This window comes from Gobius niger (assembly GCF_951799975.1).
Source record: "Gobius niger genome assembly, chromosome: 8".
NCBI classification, from domain to species: domain Eukaryota; kingdom Metazoa; phylum Chordata; class Actinopteri; order Gobiiformes; family Gobiidae; genus Gobius; species Gobius niger.
In genome coordinates, this window is record NC_136859.1 from 17,756,245 (window position 1) to 17,778,031 (window position 21,787).

Here is a 21,787-nt window from a genome sequence, read left to right on the forward strand (position 1 = left end):
AATGTAGCCTAATTGAATACGACAGACCAATACCTATTATGTAGTCCTATTACTTATTCACTTCAATAAGTTTGATTATTTAAATTATACCACTCTGAACCGCTTTGGTTTGATATTAACGCCACCTTACCTCATTGTTGGTGACATCACGCCATCTAGCGGCATGGACATAGTAGATCATGACAAGTAAGGCGTGACGGTGTCGCAGGCTGTTTACAAACGCCAATGAACACGTGGTGCTGAAGATACGGTACTGTCATTGGTACAAGTGGAAGTAGTATGGGCGCGGCCTACCCCGCGAAGGACCAATGTGCGCTCATATGTAAATTTGGTTTGAAAATTTCCCGGGAAATCCGAGTTTCGCGGGAGGGCTCTTGAGCGCGTAAACCGTATCCCTTCATTCATCAGGCCGTTTCCTGAAGCCATTTCTAGACGGGCGAAACGAGAGTTGCGCTACTTTTTAATCCGCTGCATCTGCCTAAATGCACTTTTATACGAAAAAATACTGTACAATAGTCGATGGATCAGACTTCGAAGTGTACTTTGGTCTGATTATTTTTTTTAACTTCGTCACGGATTAGTAGAAATACGATCTTAAAAGTACAGGGACGAGAGAGAGGTTACCCCGAATACACAAGATGAGAAGAGGGATCTCCTCGGCTCCGGATAAAGTGATTTTAGCGGGGATTGGGGGTTCTCCTTTGGACAATAATATAATTTTAACAACTCTACCCGATCGATTAAACCCTGGACAATCTAATGCAACGTATATCCAAATAATTACGACTCCACCACCTTGCAACGGTACACAGACATCAAATGTGTGTTTATCCGAGCCTCAGATAAACAACATTTATACAACTCCTCAACAAGCTGCAGCAAACGGATCAGGACAACGACCTACTCTAGGAAGACCCCCGGTAAAATGAATATTAAACGCTTTAGCAGTGCTACTGGTAGCTAGAAACTAAGCGAAATGTTAGCCCGCTTGGCTAACAGCTTGTTGTTCGAGCAGCTAACTAGCCGCTTAGCTTCGACCAAACCTTAGCTGAATAACTACCGCTAGCTAAGTTGGACAAATAGGTTTACTCCATGCATTGATAATTACAGCTTTAATGTTTGCATGAAATCGGTTTAAAGACAAAAGAAGCACAACATACTCTGTCAATCTCGCAAAGCTAACTTTGTGATGCCTTTGGGTTTCCTTGCAGGCGGATGGAAACATTGGTAAAGAGATGAGTAACATTAGCGCTGGCCTACTGGCTGCTATTTTGTCTTTAATTTGGGGGGCTGGGGATTGTTTTTTGCTTGCCCCAGAAGTTTGCACGTTAATGCATTATTACACGAATAACTGGTGGTTATTCGATCCAACGATGCTTTTAACACAACATAAGGTTTACTCTTAACTCCAAAGTTCAAAATCGTCTGATTACTTCAATCGTCTTCGGAGATGCAACCCAGCTGGGATGGAGTTTTTAAACCTACTTAGCTCTTAATGCTAGGAGATATCAAGCACAGTTCCTCATTTTTGCTTTACCCATTCCTTTGAAATGCATTCAAAACATGTATTTTGTGATGAATAAAGTGTAACCTTCTGTTCTGCAGGCTTGTTAAAGTTAAACTCTAGTGTATTTGTACATTTCCGCCATACTGGACTTGCAAAGAAGTACTCTAAATCGTCAGGACATTTAGGGTGTTGGTTTAGTCTTAGCTATTCATCTTTCATGAGCTAAACCAGTCTGTGGATCTGGCTGTAGCCATGGCCAGGCATGGGGTGAGGGGAGCTGCTTGCAGACATAAAATGGCTGACATTTTGACTGTCAAAGGGCATATTATACCTCTTTGAATACTGTGAGATTTTACAGTAGTTTATTTTGTGTTTGTATAGGGTGCACTTATGCCTCGACAGCTCGTGGTATTCTTGTGAAACTAAATTGGGCAGAGACCATTGCATTGATCCTTTGATATTTGGATTGCTTTGTAAAACACATACTTACCTGGAAATAAAAGCGGCCAAAGGTAGCCACACAATAAAAATGTTTTTAGAATTCTTGTCTCTACATTTGGTATTGTGAGCTGCTTTAGAAAATGGATCAGTGGATTGTTTGGAGGGAAAGTTAAAAGAACAATTGTGGTGTTGACCCTGAAGATATTATAAAGCCTCTAATTGAAAATGTAAAAAAAAAGTTAACTAGAAAACCAAAGGTGTCTTGTCTCAAAGCCACCAGTTGTTTATTTATGTGGCTACTAGTAACTTAGTTGTTACAGCTACTAGGCTCTATTCTTTGGTTATATTCTTCGTGTTTCACATGTGACTGAACTGCAGCTTTTTGTCATCTTCTACAGGCAAAGAGAAGATTGGCGTTGGATGACTCAGACCACCAGTACCAGAGCGAGCCAGTCAGAACCCCACGAGGGAGAGGAGCATCAGCGGCGTCAAATGGCGCAGGGCTGAAGACGCCCCGAAGTGAGTTACTCTTCAATGTGCAGAATTTGTATATTACTTACTTTGGTGTTGGTGTGTTTGTATATTTTGTATTATTTGCCCTTCTCGGTTAGACCTAAATATTAAAAGATGCAACTTGTACATCAGTCTTACTTAATGCAGTGGTTTTCAACTGATGTAGCTTCAAGACCGACCTTCAACCTTTTGCAACAAGTCAAATGAAATGATTGATTTCAACTTAAGTAAAAGCTATTTGTAGTTTATAATAATGGCGTTTCCTCTCCCTATTTTGGGTTATGGCCCACACGTTGAGAACCACTTTACTACTGTACTATTGACACAAAAGTAATTTGAGAATCCTGGGTCTAATTGACTAGGATACAACGTAAGTAGTAAATTGTTTTATCCATAGTGAAGCTTAAATTGTCGACTGGATTCGGTTGGTCAACGTTCAAATTTTCGCTTAAATCGACAATTTAAGCTTCACGACAATGAATACTTCCTGGACAAATGAGAGCCTGCACAAACATATATTGTTTAATATTTTAGCACCAAAGTCACCGCCAGAGAAAACACGGTATGACACTTCCCTGGGATTGTTAACAAAGAAGTTTGTTGATCTGTTGGCTCAATCATCTGATGGGGTATTGGACCTAAACATTGCTGCTGAAACATTACAGGTAATGTTCCATAATTATTGCAATTGAATTTTGTAACTTGACAGACTGAAGAGCAAACTGTACCTAATCTAGTAGACAAACTAGTGGCTTTAAAAGGCTGTTACAGATGGATTTTGTAATTGAAGTACTAAATGTAAAAATACTGATTTCTCACATTTAGGTCCAGAAAAGACGACTGTATGACATCACTAATGTATTGGAGGGAATTCATCTCATCAAGAAGAAATCCAAAAACAACATTCAGTGGATGTAAGTTTAAGTGCTTCAAGTGAAATATAGCCATGTTGTTGACATCGACAGGTCTTGGATTCGGAGACATAATATCAAAGATCATGTGTAGCAAGTTATAGTTCAGTTTTGGATTTGTCATACAGGGGCTGCAGTCTCTTGGAGGTAGAAGGAGCACAGAGTCAAAGACAGAGGCTGACGACAGAAGTTGCTGCTCTCGGAGAAGAAGAACAAAGACTTGAACAACTAATCCAGAGGTGCACTCTGGATATGAGACACATGAGTGAATCGCCAAGTAACCAGAAATATCCTTTTAGTTTTTTGGTGCAGGATTACAATTATCTATCTGGTAGTGACTTGCACTCATCAATTTATTAATTCATAATATGAGTCTTGAAAGTTTTCACTTTGTTTATATAGAAATGCAGACAAGTTCAAAATTCCCTTTGTCAATGACACAACTGCATTACGTGTTTATTCTTTAACCATTTGAATCCACGTATTCATATGTAACATATCAGGACATCAAGCAGATAGGAAGTTTCAAAGACCAGACAGTCATCGTCGTCAAAGCTCCTACTGATACCAAACTAGAAGTGCCAGATCCTGATGAGGTATGTGCATAAACATGCAATGTTAGTATTTGTTTAAATGGAGAGTCAAAAGTGGCCATGGCCGTCAAAACGTAAGAGAGCTAGTTCAGCATTTACTAGAGGTGTGCGCCTGGGTAAAATAAATGTAAGCTTTGGCTGAGACTGGGCTGTTAACAGGGTGATTTTATTAAAATAAGAACTACTTAAAGGGAAAATTTGAGGTCTTGCTCGCCATGCTTGGTTTGGTTAGCGAAATTGTACACAGGACCAGCAAAAGAGCAATGTCTCTAATAGAACTGGACTTCTATTATTAAGCCTGTAGTGGATGGTAGTTTGTTTTCAGCTTTCCCTGTTTGGAAGACTGTATAATGTAGTTGCGTACACTACGGTCCAAATAGTTTAAGTAGTGTTACTGCCTGTCCTATAAAACTTCTGTATTCAAGATCCACAAAAAACATTTAATTCGTCTGCACAGAATTCATGTGTAAACAAGTAATTTAAACAGAAGAAAACTATTCTTATGTACACTAAAGTACTTTCTTAAACTTGGGTTGCAAGATTAATTGCAGTGAAATTGTTATTACAATTTTAATGGACGCATGTATCATGCAAAGGTTTGTTTTTTTGTGTGTGTAAACATGCTTTAGTTTACACCTCTACAAACCTGAGTTTAAAATGTGCACTGAGATCAGAAATGTAATCCGCACATTTCAGAAAGAAAAATATACCTCATACAGTTCGTGTTGTCACAGTTGAAAAGCTGCAACGTGTTGCTTGATTATTTGGTTTGTTCTTTTACACTTATTACTTTTCCAGAGTTTATCCATCCATCTGACAAGCACCAAGGGCCCTATCGATGTGCTGCTATGCCCAGATGAGGAGCTTGATCCCAGAAGTCCTGTCAAAAACGGCAACGTGGACATTAATGGGAATTCACCTTTTCTTAAAGTTCTTCAAGGTTAGATTTTAATTTATTTGATCTATTGCTTTTGTTTTTTGCAACGACAAGACAATCCCTGAGATGATGACTGACCACATAGAAAGATTTGCTTTTTGTTATGAAACACACACAAAACAGTGCAATTTGTATTTGAGTTTTTAAGCCTCCATATTGATTCCATTTCTTTACTGTTCTTTGAACATTCTGCCGTTATCCAAAGTTAAGGCTTCCGAGATGCATAAATAATAAATAATATTTTCATATTGGTGACGTGGCATTGTTGCAATTTTATATAAAAAAAAATATTGGCCAAGTGTGTGTTAAATGATTCATTCAATTCATTATTCGGCTTCACGGCATCATCATGATAGATAAAGTGCCAAACCCCTCAGCGAAAGTAGAAAAAACCTAGTGCTGCTGCGGGTCCCAAAAGTGTGAAAAAACTTGTATACGGGTGCTTTTCCAAGAAGCCTTCAATAGAGGAAAGCAGAATGGTGACTGGTTTGTGATATAAATGTGTAGGATGCAGTGCCTCGGACACTTTTTGACATCCTACACATTTATATCACCAGCCAGTCACTGTTCTGCTTTCCTCTCCATATCAGCACTTAAGAGACACTTAAAACAGATTACTGTTAGATGAGCTTATTCCCTTTTAAAACACAGAATTGTTCTCTAAAGATATAAAGATGTTTATATTTAGTTTGCTGAACATGTTTATTTCTTTGTTTTTTTACAGATCCAAACTCTTCAATGACCTCTTCCAGCTCCGCGCTGGCCCCACATTCTGCCTCAGCTGTTTCTGTCACAACTCTGTCCCCCATCTCGTCTCCGTACACCAGTCTGCTCCAACAGACCGAGGACCAGATTCCCTCCGCTCTGGGACCTTTCCTAAACCTTGGGCCGCCGCTCCTGGACCAGGAGGACTACTTGTTAGGTTTGGGAGATGACCAGGGAATCACTGACTTGTTTGATGACTTTGATAGGATGCCTCTTGTTCTAGATGATCTCCTGTGTAGCTAGCAGTCGCTGAAACATATCACCGCAATTGCATGGTGACTGCAGTCTGTGTGTAGTCCCTTGAAATTAGAACTTTTAACATCACTCATAACGGAGGAAATGGGGATCTCAGGCTGAGTTTTTATTTCATGATGACTAATATAACAGCAAGAGTCAAGGACTTTTATACAAATTTATAGTAAACCATACCAACCTGGCATTGCCATAAGAAAAGCTCATTTTGATCACAATCACAGGTTCAAAGGTAAACAAGCATCCATGAGCGATACATTGAATCTGCTGATGCCGTTGCAAAGTGGGAATGAAATCACAATAACATTTTCCTATTGCACTTCTGCTCCAACATTAAATTCAGGTGTTTTGAAGCACAGCAAAATTCTACTATAAAGCCACTATAAAGCATAATCGGGTCTTAAAATTTTATTTCTTTATCATAATGAAATAAAATAGTATGAATTTTAAAGTCTTGAGTGCGTTAATTAGCGACTGATGTTGACAAAGGATTTGCCATTTGATTGTTGAGACAAGTTTTGTAAATTATTTAAAAGACAAGCGATCTCAGTATCGCCTTTAGACATTAGACCAATATTTTAGATTTGACACCTGAACACTTGCTGTTATACTGTGCCCATTTTCTTCTGTAGAAGCGGTTAATATCAAATTTGTTCTCATTTTGCCTGTGCTGTGAATTCATTGTGTGATGAAATGTGTATGTTGAGCTTGTTCCATCTTCACACCTGTTTGTTGATTTTAATACAGGAAACTGTTGTAACATTTGCAGCCATCTTAATCGAATGTCGGAAGTGTCACTGAAATTATGCAAGCTAAGAAGTTACCTTAAATGCCACAGCATATACTGTAAGGCCACACCATGCGTCAACACACACTGGAAGTAGCTCGTCACGCCGCTTCTTTTAGCTTCAGTTAGCGACATAAGGGAGTTTCCCCACACTGACTGAAGCTCTAATCCGTAACTGCCTCTACTGCCGCTCTGGTCCCCTCTATGTTTACAGCGCTCCCTGTGTCTGTCACAGATCAGAAACTGCTCTGTGTTCACAGGTCACATGCATTTTGTGCCATGGTTTATTAAGCTGATGGAACTGTGGCATGAGGTTGAGACACAGGTGTGTGAACTCCCTTATAAAATAATGAAGGTGAATCTTTGGACAAGCGTCAGCATGTTTGTGTGCTTTGCCCTTAGCTAGTACTAAATAATTCAGTGTTTACCTGCCTGGCAAATCTCTGCCCACTTACTACGAGCATAGTTGAAAACTTTGATGCCTAGAATCTGCCCATGCAGGGTGCAATGCTGCTGCTCTAACTTTACCCAAACCTTAATGCCTGCTTTGTTTAGTAGGAAATGTGTGAGTTAACCTAACCAATTAACCTCCCTAAAGGTGTAGCCTGCTTTGTAAAAATGTACAGTTTGCAAATTTTCAATGCATAAGGTACTGCAGGCTGCCTCTAATGACAGTGCTTGGTGTAAAGGTAAGTGACAGATGTGTGTGTGAGTTTTTGAATTGTTCACACTTGTGAAATTGAGCTGGGATGTTTTGCATTCTCAAGATAAGTCTTGTATCAATGTTTTTGTATCTTTTAAATTCAGAAATCATAATTTTTTGTAATTTAAAAAGTTTATTTTGTAAAACCATTTCACCTAAATATTGCTTGAATTGGTCACAACCGTCTTCCAGTGGTCAGTAAGTATAGAAATTCATATTCAATGAACGCAGGGTTTCTGACTGAAAGAAGTTTTACTTGTGACACTATGTGTTGAATCTCACTCTGAGGCAGTTTGTAAGTTTGTTTTTTCCCTGAAGTGCTCCACAGAAAGGGCCTGATTTACCAAGCATTTGCACAGTGGATTGTGCGAGAAATAGTGCAGTTGAGATTTTTGTATCTCACACAAACGCGAAAAGGCCACAGCGCAAATTCATTGATATATCAGATTTGCACCACTAATATTAAAGTTTCTAATGATAAATTAAATGCAACGCTAAAAAAAATGGCATGTGCTTATTTTAAGATGTATTTGCAATTTGGCACCTGGCGTAGTAAAACAGGCCCTTAGTGTAGTGTCAATGCTGACAGAACCTATACCACTGTTAAATGGAGACTATGATATAAACATATTCAAAGATTTTTACTGTAGACATATTTGTAACAGTTATGTTTTTTGTATTTATGAAGAAAATAAAATCAGGTTTAGTATTCTTCCCGTTGAGCTTACCACAAATGATATTTTGGAAAACCATTTCCTTAAAATGTTTTTGACCGACCAGAATCTGGTCTGAATATTTTATCTTGTGTTATGACTAATTTTTTTGGAGAGATTCTACCTTTCCGAATGTTTATTATGGAATGTTAGTGTTTTGCAGCACAGATCCTTATGCCATAGTCTGACGGTCTGAAAATGTAATGAGTGACTGTTGTAGTTGCAAATCCTGTCAAATCTGCAACTCTGGCGTTTTGATTTTCCTGAAAATGAATGTGTTAAATATTTAATTGTGAAATTGATCTGGCATTTTCCCTATATAGGAGCTGTTACCAAATACCATGACATGTACAAGTATCTTTTCTGTAACTGTTCATCTGCAATGGGAAACTTAGGTGACTTTGTGAGACAGCAGCCTAATAGTTACAAAGCAGTTACACGTCACAGCCAATTTACAAATTGAGTGTATGGGCATGTTGATGTCTTTCCATGTAGGGTAAACTAATTGTGTGGTAACTGAAAATTGTTAAATGTATTTTGATTTGTTTTGGAGACGGGGTGGGGGAAGACATTTTTGTACTTTTGGCTGTTTACATTGGAATTTTTGAATAAAGACTATACAAATTGGTAAGTCATTAATAATTTAAGCAAAACTTTCAGTTAGATTTAGATTTGCTGTGCATCCGGAAAGTATTCATACCCCAAATTTTTTTCCACATTTCCACACATTAAAGCCTTTTTCCAAAATGGATTTTTTAAAAATTATCTCAGTCTACACACACGAAAAAAAATGAACCAAAATTGTTGGGGGGCACCTTTGGCAGTGATTGCAGATTTGGGATGGAAGACCCTAAAGCAGAATACCCAAACATCTGTGCTGGCACTGACTGCTATGCCATTGGTCCAGTGCTCTCAGTTAGCATAAGTAGACGATATGGCATTTTTGAAGATGATGTACTTGAAATAATCCATTTGTCCTTTTCCATGCATGGGATGGGGATTCCCTCCATTTCCATAATGCTGCATGAGCTGATAAAGCTACTGCATCATGCACACTGCACAAATGTCACAATCTTTTGCATTGGAACACGTCCATTTTTTATCTTTTATTTTTTTTCAACCATTTGCAGAGTCTGTCAAGCTCTGTCAGGTTCAATGGTCAGGTTAAATGGGGAGCATCACTGCACAGCCATTTTCAGGCCTTCCCAGAGATGTTCAATTGAGTTCAAGTCTGTGCTCTGGCTGGGCCTCTCAAAAGCATTCACAGACTTGTTCTACAGAGGTAGTAGGCTATGTGCCTCTGACTAACCAACAAAAATGGGTAACTTGACCTTGTTTGAATGGCATTTTGATTTGTCATTCAATTAACAGACAACAATTGGCAGCTTTACAGCACGTGGTGTAACGCATGTAACATACGTGTGTGGAGCAGTGGAAAGACCATGGAGATCATCATTCAGTATGGCCAGTTTATGGTGGAAGGATGTACTTAATTAAAAAAACAGCATCGCACATCGCTAGTGATAACGTTTCGGCATGAGCCTTCATCAGATCATTCTTTTTTCATCTTAAAACCACAGTGTGTGTGAAGGATGTACTTTCACATTATATAGGCCTACGAGAGCACCATGACTTGCAATCAATATGAAATAGCCAGACCCCATGCCTGTGCCTGTGGGTCCTGAGTTGAGTTCCTCTAATTTTCAAAGTCAACCACAAGGCCCAAAAAATTGCCTGCCACCAAATTCCTGTTAGTGAAAACATCCATAAAAACAGAGCAAACACCTGATGTGTGTGTTTTTTATTATTATTATTATTATTTTATTTGTTTATGATTATTGTTATAGCTATTATTATTATTATTTAGCCCTTTAAGCTTTATTCATTTCATTTTAAACACTTCAATGTTTGTAAATTGATCAGATATTTAATTTGGAATACATTTTATGCCTCAGAAATCGAAAAATTGGACACTAAAATTGTCCTTTTTTGCGCACCGTATTTGTCAGGCACAAGCATGGCGCTGTTGTGATCTGTCGTGTTTTGGTTATTATTTTTGAGAGGGCCAACATCAGTTTATTTCACTTGACTGCTCTTTTTTAAATCCGGTATACCCTACATTTGGTACGGATTTGTATACGTTATTTGTTAACCCTTGTTTAGTCATGATTGTAAGTTGTAACACGAGCTGCAGACTGGATAGGCAGAAGAGCTAGCTTTAGCTGTTAGCATGCCTGAGCTGGTATTAGATCTATGTTTCTTCTCTCTTCGACGATGATTTTGAGATGACCAAGAATGTTCTCAGGCTCTTCGCGGACAAATTTAGTATTATACGTGATTATGCTGAAACAAATGCTTATGTGGTATCATGAAATGAGCTGTCTTGTGAATTAAATGTCTACCCGTCATGACTGAATAGTACTCAAAACTCTCTCACAGGTGCTACCATGCCTTCAGCCTGTGAGTCTCTTATTGAGGACATTGAGGATATGGTGTCCTCTAATGACCCAACTCCTCAAGAGAGGCAGTCAGCCCGCAAAAGCATCATACCGAGGGCCAGAAAGAAGAGAGAGCAGCAGACCAATGAAGAGATTCATACAGACAGGTTTGTCCAAACTTAACAATCCTTAAAGTACTTTTAGACGCTTTGACATTTGTATTTTAACTTTTGGAACAAAAAATACTGAAGCTATAAATACTGTATGTACATAAATAATACGTATTCATATATTGCATATTTTCCCCTTTGGAACGCTCTAATTAAAATAATGATACAAAATATTAACTTCTTGTGCCAGGCAAGCTAATGCCAAGAAACTATTTGAAACTATTTGAGCACTGACATTATGGGAACACGATGGTGAAGCACATCATCACATCTCACTTCCTTCGTTTACCCTTTCCAGTGTGAGATATCTGGAGATATCTTTTATCTTATACGTATGTTTTGTTTTGATTTCATTCCTGCTTTGTGTTGGTAGGACAGGAAGATGTCCTCTTTCAGGACAGGGCATGTTTTAGAGTCCAGTTAAAATAATTAGTTGTGTTATTGCAATGAATAAATACTTAATTCATTGTATCTTTATGAATTAAGCATTCACAGAAGGGGCAGGGGAGTAGAGTCTTGGGACATGTTTAAAATGCTGCATTGTGTTTATTATAAAGATATTATTTTGTTCCTTTTGTTTCAAGTTTAATTCCTGGTACTCAAAAGATATGGATGAAAACCTGGGGATGCAGCCACAACAATTCAGATGGCGAGTACATGGCTGGACAGCTTGCTGCCAGTGGATACAAGATGACTGGTAAATCACACGTATTTTAATATTACATTCTATCCAATATTGCTTGCTTTATCTAGAATGTGCTAAAAAGATTTTGTTTAAATGAAGCGCCAGTTGCATTCTTATTCTCTTCTGCTTAAGTCAGAAGAACCAAAGATGGGCCACAGGAGCATATTTTATGAGTTGTGGCAAATTGACAAAAATGATCTTTATAACAAGGACAAACTGCAAAATATAAAAAAAAAAAATCCAAACAATATTTTTTACTTGGGATGCAGCTTATACTGGCAATATGGTTGAAAGTTTGATCTTGAAAGTTTAGTGCTGCACTCCTTGTGGACTTTGGAAGACGCATTGAGTTGCCTTGTGTATGAAATGCGCGGTATAAATAAAGTTGCCGTGCCTAGAATTGGAGAACGCAAATCCTGCAGACTCCTCTCACAGTCAACGGTGCTGCTGTTGAGAGGGTGATCAGCACCAAGTTGTTAGGTGTGCAGATCACAGAGAACCACAATTCTCGACCACAAAGACGACCACTAGTCTTTTGGATACATTTTGTGACATCTATGTAATAAAGTGTGAAAAAAAAAAACGTACTAGAACCAATCCTGGGGTCTCATTTAAAAAGCTAACTACGCACAAAATGAGGCCAAAACTTTGTGCAGCCGCTTGTCTGCACCAAATGTGGTATTTTATAGAAAACAAACATGAATGTGAAGCATTGCGCTCCTTCACGCAAACTATGTAATTTGGCTGCCGTACGAGGTACACACTTTACAGAAACACTGCTGAGAGACGAGGAGAGGCGAGGAAAGCAGCGAGGGGAAGTCATGGTCACTTTTGAAAGAGTTCATTTGAACTTTATTTTCTTCAGAAATGACAAAGATTAGAATGAAATAAGTATGAGCAACTTATCACGATGTTTGTGCAAAACATACGACTTGTTTGTGTACTTTGGTGTGCATAAAAGTGCACGCTCGTGAACGCTCATGCCCATGTGTGTATGTGCACTGAAGGTCGCTGAAGCCTTTTAAACGGGAAGCAGGAATAATCCTGCTGTACCAAATGTGCTTTGATTGACTCAACAATTTCTTGACCGACCACCGAGCCTCATCCGCCGGTTGAAACCGGTCAACTGCATAGTATAAAATATGCCATTTCAAGCCGTGCCTGCAATTTCGCAACTAACTCTGTCGCATCTCTCGGTCACTTTGCCTCCCGCTCACACACACACTGCCCCGGCGCCCCCCCTCCAGTCATGTCACTTTTTTTAAATCCCGCACAGAAGCAGTAAATAATCTCAGATATACAAGGTGATCGTTGTCTAGCGTTAGAACTTAGAAGCTAATTTGAAACATTGCCGCATCTCATTTAAGAAAATGACAGCTCCGAAGAGACACCGCTTTAGTTTGAGGTAGTTTGAGAAAGATGATGAATGATCTGATCATCATCACCTTATCTGTTACCATTGATAATCCTTCCTGAAATGTAGATGCAGTGTATTTCCAAATCTAAGCCCATCTTAGGCGAAATGTTGCCTAATAGACTGCAACATGACAAAATCAGTGGATAGGCCTAAAACAGGCGCCTTCAGAATGCTTGTGGTTATGGTCTGTTGAGACGGGACTGTGTAGTTGGATTCAAGGAATTGCATAAGCTCTACGAAGCCCTGGCTGCTTACAAAGTCATGGGGCAGCATGTCTCTTTCAATCATTTCGCATATCTTTTGAATATTGGATAGTCTCGGAGTGCTGTTTGTCACATTTCCTACCAGCTAGTATAGATGACACGGTAGGTTGGCTTTTGCTAAATATTTTTATTGGTTTATTACGTATAAACAGGCGAGTTATTAAAAATTGATTGTGAGGGAGGGTCGAGGGATAATTTGTTCACTTCATACAAAAAGATCTCACTGTATTAGCGTTTAGTCCACTGTCTATTATAGCGTAATTTTATTTTCACCGACAACCAACAGCTTTGATCGGTTAAAGGAACAGGCCACCGTTTTTCCATACTAAGATATGTTCTTACCTTAGCTTAGACGAGTTGATTCGTACCTGTCTGCTTCATCCTACACAGAACCCGAGCTCATGTACAGCATGTGCAATTTGGCATTTGGAGAATGAAATGCCCCACAGTTTATCATTAAAGGCAAATCCAGCTGACACAATCCGCCATCTTAATAAGGTCGTCTTTGCGTTCTAAACTTGTGTTTTGAAAACTTTTATTGATGGAACATAATTAACAGAAAGTAAAGATGCCAATAGGTGTGATCAGGGACACAGGGTTCACACTTAAGTAAAAACTCCTTGAGCCTGAGTTGTCTCATGTTTAGAGAAATCTCATTCATTAGTCACTTTGCATTGCCTTTTATCGCCAAATGGAGGCGGGCCGAGGGCGTGCCATGATGTCCGCAGCTTTCTGGGATAGAGGTGATATTTGACGAGTCCATGTCACTGGACCAACACTGGAAACAGCTGGTAAAGAACAGCTTTTTTCACTTGCCAAGCTCAGGTCCATGATGTCCAGAGAAGAGCTTGAAATGATTTTTCATGCATTTATGTCCTCACGCCTGGACTACAGCATCAGCCTCTTTATGTATCTCAACAAGATAGAGCTGGCTCGGTTGCAGTCATTCCAAAACTCAGCCGCAAGACTTTTGACCAGCACCAACAGGAAGGCCCATACCACTCCTGTGTTAAAATCTCCTTACTGGCTCCCTGTTGAATTTCGTATTCAATTTAAAATCTTGGTGCTAACTTTTTGAGCTGTACATGGTCAAGCTCCTTACGTTGTTGACCTCATAAAGCCCTGCAGCTCGACTCGGAGCTTGAGATCGTCTGGGCAGAACTTATTGATGGTTCCAAGTACCTGTTTTTAGATGGATCATTCAAAGCTGCCGCGCCCCGATTTTGGAATGAACTCCCACTCGACTTGCATTCTCTAAACTCTAGACAGCGAAGGAGAGATTGCGGTCAGGTGAGCGTACCGGCGCATACGCAGTGTTTTATAATTCGGAAAAAAACTTTGTGTACAGAGTACGCACTTTGTGTACTTTCCTACGCTCTTTCAAAGTCAGTGTCTCGCGCACAGTTTTTAAAATGAGACCCCTGAGCATTACTTTGACCCTAAACGTGCTCCTGATAAACCCCTGATGGGGTTCAGGAGGAAACATTTTTGTGAGAGAACCTGTTGATTTCAGATAGATGTATTTTGGCAACTTTGGCGCCTAAGGGGTCAATTTGTACAGAGGACGACACATGGGAGTGAGCAGGGTGAAGAGAAGTGATTTGCCTTTTTATTATCTACATTTACATTACAATCAAACAATACATGCAGAACCTTGGTTATTGTTGCTGCTATACACATGATGGTCCAAATAGTGGTTTTAGATGGTATCAACTCTGAAGCTTAGACTTCAGCCTGCTGGCTCTGAAATGCATGTGAAAAAGGGTTTAAGTATTTAAGCTTTAGTGATGTAGGATGTAGAGCTGGACGATATGGCAACAAATCAATCAAGTTTTTTCCCCCTCATATTGGTCCATCTGGATTTTCGATTTTATTTGATCATAATTAAAACAAATACATGTAGCCAATTCATGAATTTTGACATATCTTTTATTCAAGCCTCATTAACACAAAGAAATCTTCCTTTTTTTCTTCCAAACTCCAAAACTAGGTGCTGTTTCTGCTCAAGAATTGTCTGTAAACCTGACGATTATAAAGTCCCATGATAATTACTGAGATGGACCAAAGTAGACAAAGCTATTTTAATTAAATTTCAATTAATTTCCCAGCCCTCGTATTAGGGGTTGTTGAAGTTTTGAGCTTTTAGAGCAAAGTTTAGATAAATCCCGAACAGTATATATTCAACCACAAGATGGCAGTGTATTCAACTATAAATGGCTAAGAAGTGTTTCTTTGTTTCTTTAATCCAAGTTAACTAAACTGTGCCAACTTTTTACTGACTATTAACACCTCTGTTCTAGATATTTTACACATCTTCTCTTTTTCTATACATAAGATATAGTAAGTAAAGTATAGTAAACACTATCCTGGGTTGTAAGTCTGAACCTTTTCATATCACACCTCGTGGTAATTTGTTTATTTCAGCTCAAAAACAGTAAAATAGTGAAGAAAATAAATTGCCTGTCATGGACAAAATCTCTGAAAATTGGATTCACGGCAGCAGTGATTGTTGTAAATGCTACTATAACAGCGTGAAATGTAGCAGTTATGGCTCACAGTGCTTTGGCTTGCCGACTGGCCTGTGTTGAACATGTTGAGTCCATTGTGAACGAGGTCGTAAAGGCTTATTCCTTTGTGATGAATAACTGAGTGACACAGTGTGGACTGAGAGAAACCATGGCAAACTTTAGTGAATTTAACATGGCCATTTGCCAGCTTTGTTTTCCGTGTAAAATGCCACACAGTCATCATGAACTCTGTCACCCCTCTGTGACACATTTCCCCTCTCAAACATGACATCATTCTGTTGGAGCCGTAGTAACACTTCTCAGTTTCGCCTCTAAGTGGCAGTGTTGGCTCACCGTAGCACGCCCATATCAGGGATGAGGTCATCTCGCTGCTTGAAGAACTCATTCTAACTTCGCAGAGTTTGTCCTTCCAATATTTCAAAACGTTCTGTGATTTGTGGTAAAGGCAAACTCTTGTACCTTAACTTTTAATGTGCTAGAAAATCCAAGTTAAAATGATGAAATAGATGGCTTTATTTGATATAACATTTTTTGTATAATCTTTGAAATCTAGTTTTGTAAATGTGTGTTTCAGGCAAAATGCACACAAAAAAAATCACAAGAATAATTAATTCAAAGTAGTTTCGTCTTTGTCACATGTTTGTTGCTTTTTGGCTATTCCTTTGATGAAAAATAGATGGCACTGTTTACCCACGGCGTTGCATGAAGCAAAACACATTTAAGCAGCAAAGCAGTGAGCCAAATGGTGACTTCATAGAAAGTGGTGCTTGTGTACACACATGCACAGCCTTCATGGAAAGTCTCACCATGATATTTTGATCGTTTTTGGATGCACTCCCGCTCTCCCAGTGCCCCCCCCCCCCCTTTCAGCCAGCCCCACACATTGCACTTCGGTTATGATTTTACATACCGGTTAGGCAAAACAATTCCCCGCTCTACTAGCCAAATAAGACTCTCACTTCCTGGTGCAAGTGGTCAATCATCTTTTTTTAAAACGTAGGACATAATGTTAACTCCAGATTTATTCACATAATGGGTGATCAATATTCTCAATTTCCTGATCTGCTATGTTTTTTCGCAGCCGTATAGTTGCTTCAGTATGACGATTATGTCACATCGCAATGTAGAATGCTCCGTTTGAGCGCGTACCTCACATTTACGCTTTTCATTCATAAAACTTTGGTACTGCTGATTGGCTGCTTATGCCCTACGCCGTATTACACTCCGCACACTCACGACCAATGAGACCCTCCGGTATTGTAGACGCGGCTCCTCCTTTCGCGTACACATCCAGTCAGACGAATGCGGCAGCGAGCACACACCACCTCTTCTCTCGCTTCTCAGTCACACATGAGAGCAACTCTGTTCGACACACCTCACATTCTGGCAGCTGTCACTCCATAAGATCACTTTGCCCGTCTGCACCTCTGAGTGATGGCAGAAAGCTTTTGGAGTCCATCTTCTGTCTCGAAATCTTTTTACTGTGCTCACTGCATTGATAGAGTAAATGATTTAAAAAGATGAACATGATTCAGTAGTTAGTTCAGTCGGAGGAGAACCGTGTTGTGCGGCTGATGCCAGCAGTAACAACAGAGAGAGACTGAGCTGTTAGTAAAGGGTAAATGCTTAAATTATCCATGTGTTTTGTGACAAACCCTAATATTAATGTTCTTTCGCTCTCATAATGGTGTCAATATAAGCTTCAATTATTATAATTATTTGGCCATTTTGGTAAAAGCCTAATGAGAGGCAGGTTTAATTTGAGCAGGCTAAAATATAGGCTCTGGATGGGGATGGACAATCAATTGATCATATTATTCATGATATGATGATACACTGATTGAATTATCGGCTAACAGCTTTTTAATCATAAAGCAGTAACGGCTCATGGTTTGGGGTGCAGCTTGGAGTAAACATAAATGTGTTAGGTTTGTGGAGTGCTTCACAAACCTTTGTAGTGAAAGTAATCATGCTGATGATTTTGCCACACGTCCAATTCTAACGAGAAACGTATTACGGTTGTCAATGAGCACACCCTTGTCTTTAGTGAGCTGGCCATGCGTTTTTCTTTTCTTCCACCCAAGCAGCCGGGTATTGTCTGTCCAGTGAGTTGTTACACCTCACTTGCTTTCCTTAGGGTGGAAAACAAAACCGTTGCAACAAGTTTTTATGCTTTCCCTTTTGTCGGATTTCCCAGGGGCTCTCGTCCCCATTCTCTATTCTCTATGGAGCCACGCGGGCCAGTCATCCCCCTGTTATCCCGGGAATACTGGCCTGCGTTCTGCGGGGATTGAGAATACCTTGCAAGGATATAATGGCAGTATTATGGAGGAGATGTGAGTAATAGGTTATGGCAGGAGCTGGGCTAAAAGCACAGTGTGGTGAGCGACAGAGGAGAGCAGGGATTATGAAACGCTCGGAAAGGAGGCCGCGAAGACTCACCTCTCATTTTCTTCAGCTTTGCACTTTCGATGTAAGCCTTCTGACGGCTAGAGCGCTCTAATGAAAAATAAAAAACGGGAGTGATACAAAGGTCATATTTTCCTTGGCACTGACATTGAGGAATTATTTAATATTGTCTCTAGGACTATATCTTATAAAAATCCAGTTGTGCTCTTGAGGGCTGAACAGTTAATTGCAATTTGAATGGTCGCAATTACCATATTTCATATCTTCTGTGAACAACACAGAAATCCTGTTTGCTCGCCATGGGGCCTTGTAAAACTCTGTAGTTTTGGCCTCTACAAACACAAAGATAGTTTTATGTTGTGTTTAGAAATTCTTATTTCAATTTTCTCTCAAATGTGTTTAAAATGTGCACAATGAACTGATTTTAAACATAAATCGCAGCTCTAATTGCTACTGCAATACTTGAAGTCGGTTTTCTTTTCCAAAATTGTGCTGCTTTAGTACAGTATTGACTTTTGAGAATGTTTTCATTAAAGGGATAGTTTAGGATTTTTGACATAGGGCCTCATTTCTTAGTTTTCCAGAGTGTTGTTGATTTCTGGAGATGTATATTTTTTTAATTCATGCGGTCCTTATTTTTGCAGAGTTTAGTGGTGCTAGGCTAGCACATGTCTATGGTAACTAGTAACCTGCATTAAAAACCTCTTCAAAATCATCAGGTCGTCCTCCAAACGTTACCATATCTGATTTGTAGAAAACTCCTTTGTGAATTCCACGTGTAGTAATGCCGGCCGCAGGTAAACAAACTACTGTAGATCCAGTAACCTAGCAGATCACTCCGCCGCTGTGTAGCTTACAACCAGGAAGCTGATGCTGCTCAAATATAAGTTATTTTAAATGCAAAATAGTTATATTTTGAAGTCAACACAGACATTTATATCGGTAGTCAGGTGCACTGTGCTTGGGTCAGACTGTTTTTAATGCAGGCTACTAGTTACCATAGACATGCGCTAGCCCAGCACTAGCCTAGCACCACGAAACTCTTCAAGTATAAGGACTGCATGGATTAAAAATATGTATATCCCTCCAGAAATCAACAATACTAATAGGATTTGAGGCCCTGTGTCAAAAATTGGGCCTGAAATATCCCTAATAGCATTTCCTGACTGATGAGATGTTGTTAAAGAGGGTCGCTACATTGCTAATTGACTTGACACACGACAGTACAAACCATTATGAAGTTAAATTGTCAAAGTTTCCCTGGCATGGGCATTGGTTAAGGTCAGTACCCGCCTTTTGTATGAATAATTTTAAGGACAAACAGTCAAACGTAGTGTCATCCTCAGTGCCTGTAGCTTAAACAGCCACAGTGAGACGATTTGACATTTGGCATCTCATTGTCACATTCTTTGTTTCTGAATAATTAGCTTGTCTGAAGCAACTCAAGCCGACTTTGTGTTCTCGTTCACTTCATTTGTCTGCCCCTCTTTGCTTTCCTTGTCATTCTGAATCAGCGGGGAAAACAAATGCAATTTCTCTAATGGAAGAGAAACGAAGGCTTGAAAGACGTGTAATTAAAGTAACATTTTGCACTGCCGGTGTGGGAGGAGAAGTCTTATGGATGGATAGCGATGAGTTTGGCATTCAAGGGCAGAAAAATGTCTTTGCAAGGCCCTCTTTGGTTCTTTTCTTTGTCTTTCCGTGTTGTTTGGGATGATCGCCTCTGTTTGAGCTACTCACTGACCACCCGCTGGAACAGAAAGCGGTCATGCCCTGTACTCCTGTGTCTGCACGGTTATATGGGACCACCTGCTGAGCCGAAACGCCTGGCTACCTGTCAGAGAAAAGTATAGAAGATGGGAAGTAGAGTCGGTATGTATATGGATTATTTTTTTTTTTTTTGAAAGGCTGTTTGTCGTGTAGAGATATTCATTTAAATATAAGATCCACAACATGGGGGTATAGATGCATAATTCTATTAACATACATCAATCTCAAAAGGAAACGTTTTATTGTCCCAGTTCAAATGTCTAAAGCTTTTTTCAATATGTGCCTTTAAGACAAAAAGCAGTGTCCACTCTGTGTGTCAATATTGTCAATAGCTCTCTATTGATTTCTTTTCTGTCATATTACCATTCCCATTTACTCCAATTTCTATGTATTACTACAATAAATTAAAAATATCTCTAAAGTAGCAACAGTGATCACATTCACAATGGGAGTACATGCTTTTCTTATCGATCACTATGGCAACTATCAACAACATAGACATGAGCGCACTGCATTGACACATACTTTTCAGTCTTTGTGTATTTGACAGTGGATAACAGAAAAAGTGTGTGAGAGACGCCTGACATTGAGCAAATTACTTTGTTGGGAATCGAATCCGGCAGCGAGTCTGAGGACCCAGTGGCTGCACACGCCTTCGGCAGGACCCACCTAAACTGTCACCTCTCATTTGTCAGCCTCGGATTTCCAACGGGCGCTGGTGGAGGGTGAAGAGTACAGTAAATGTTATGAAAGTGTTGGTTAAAAAGTCAATGCACTCGTGTGTCGGCGCTGTAGTTCATGCACTAAAGAAATTCAAACGCATTGACTGCACCTGCTGTTGTGTTTCATGCGCGCCTTTAAAGAGCCGAGTGTTTTCACCTGAATTTGCACACGTGCACACACACAAACCGGCAGGGCACACCTCATTGAATATAAACTGCCATCTCCCAGGGCAAACAGCAAATATAATCACATTTGTAATGTCAAGGAAATGGTGTGTCAATATTTGCTTGGTCTGTTATTGTTGTGAAATGGGGAACTGACTGTGGTGTGTCACTGCGGTGTGCATTATGTTTGACAGTTGGTCTTTTTTCAGCACCAACGTGTCTCTTTCTCAGGGAGGCTGGACAGTATTCACAATAAACTCACATTAATAATAAAGCTATCCTAAGCAGCTATATTAAGAGATAAAATAATTTGAATTTGTAGTTTATGTTCCTGAGTTGTGGTTGGGTCAGACTTGTACATTAAAGGCCTTATACCCGATTTATTAATACTGAATTAATATGTTAGTTGTGTCCAAACTCATCCCTAACATATTTGTAATATCCCCATTCTTCACGGGGACAGGTTCATAAGCACATTTCACAACTTGCAGGGTCACTTTTCAGGTTCACAGAAATGCTGGAAAACTCGCCTGAGAGTTCATAAAATTGATACAAATGCTTTGCAATTAGATGGACAGTGTTTTTCCCACAAATGTCTGAGTTTACGATGCACTAAAGGAGGACAAAACAAAATGTTATCCACTGCGTGAAAACAAATCAAGTATAGTGCCTTTAAGGCAGAACTAAGTGACTCATGCCTCTAGAGGCCATAAGCGTCACTGCAGGTGTCGTAGCATGTTGCAAATTTTTACTCATTAAATGTCCGTGAGAGTAAATACTACGCTGACAGAAAAAGCTAAGGGAGAGAGACACAATGGAGATAATGTTTTTCACTGAAACTCGGCAGTAAATGCTGTTTAAGTGATGCTAGCCCGCAGTTAGCTGTTAGCTTCTTCTTCATGATTCCATCAGTGTGTATTGTGCCTCCGGGTCGGAGCAGGGAAAGTTGCAATTGTGTTTTTTTGGCCAGAGACACCGGGGGGGAGATGAAATCAACCCCAATCACCCCAATCATCCCATTAACACTTGTATTACACCCAGAGGGACCACGAAAAGGATTTAGGTAAACAAGTTCTTCTTAAAGCTATGTTTCTTTAC

At 39.6% G+C, this 21,787-nt stretch overlaps 2 protein-coding genes across 2 annotated transcripts in view; both read left to right on the plus strand.

Moving 5' to 3' along the window:
• The first annotated feature begins 435 nt into the window (after window positions 1-435).
• LOC306966907 (transcription factor E2F3-like) lies at window positions 436-6,268 on the plus strand. Its single transcript, XM_079561737.1, has 8 exons — window positions 436-920; window positions 2,347-2,467; window positions 2,996-3,126; window positions 3,287-3,375; window positions 3,501-3,659; window positions 3,854-3,968; window positions 4,764-4,905; window positions 5,627-6,268. The coding sequence occupies exons 1-8, from the start codon at window positions 639-641 to the stop codon at window positions 5,908-5,910; spliced, it is 1,323 nt and encodes a 440-aa protein (XP_079417863.1). The 5' UTR covers window positions 436-638; the 3' UTR covers window positions 5,911-6,268.
• Window positions 6,269-10,118: 3,850 nt separating this feature from the next.
• cdkal1 (CDK5 regulatory subunit associated protein 1-like 1) overlaps window positions 10,119-21,787 on the plus strand; it is a 157,220-nt gene continuing 145,551 nt past the window's right edge. Inside the window, exons 1-3 of the mRNA XM_079562336.1 lie at window positions 10,119-10,246; window positions 10,562-10,727; window positions 11,315-11,427. Coding sequence (XP_079418462.1) covers window positions 10,570-10,727; window positions 11,315-11,427 — 271 coding nt within the window. The 5' untranslated portion in view covers window positions 10,119-10,246; window positions 10,562-10,569. The remainder of the gene's footprint in view (window positions 10,247-10,561; window positions 10,728-11,314; window positions 11,428-21,787) is intronic.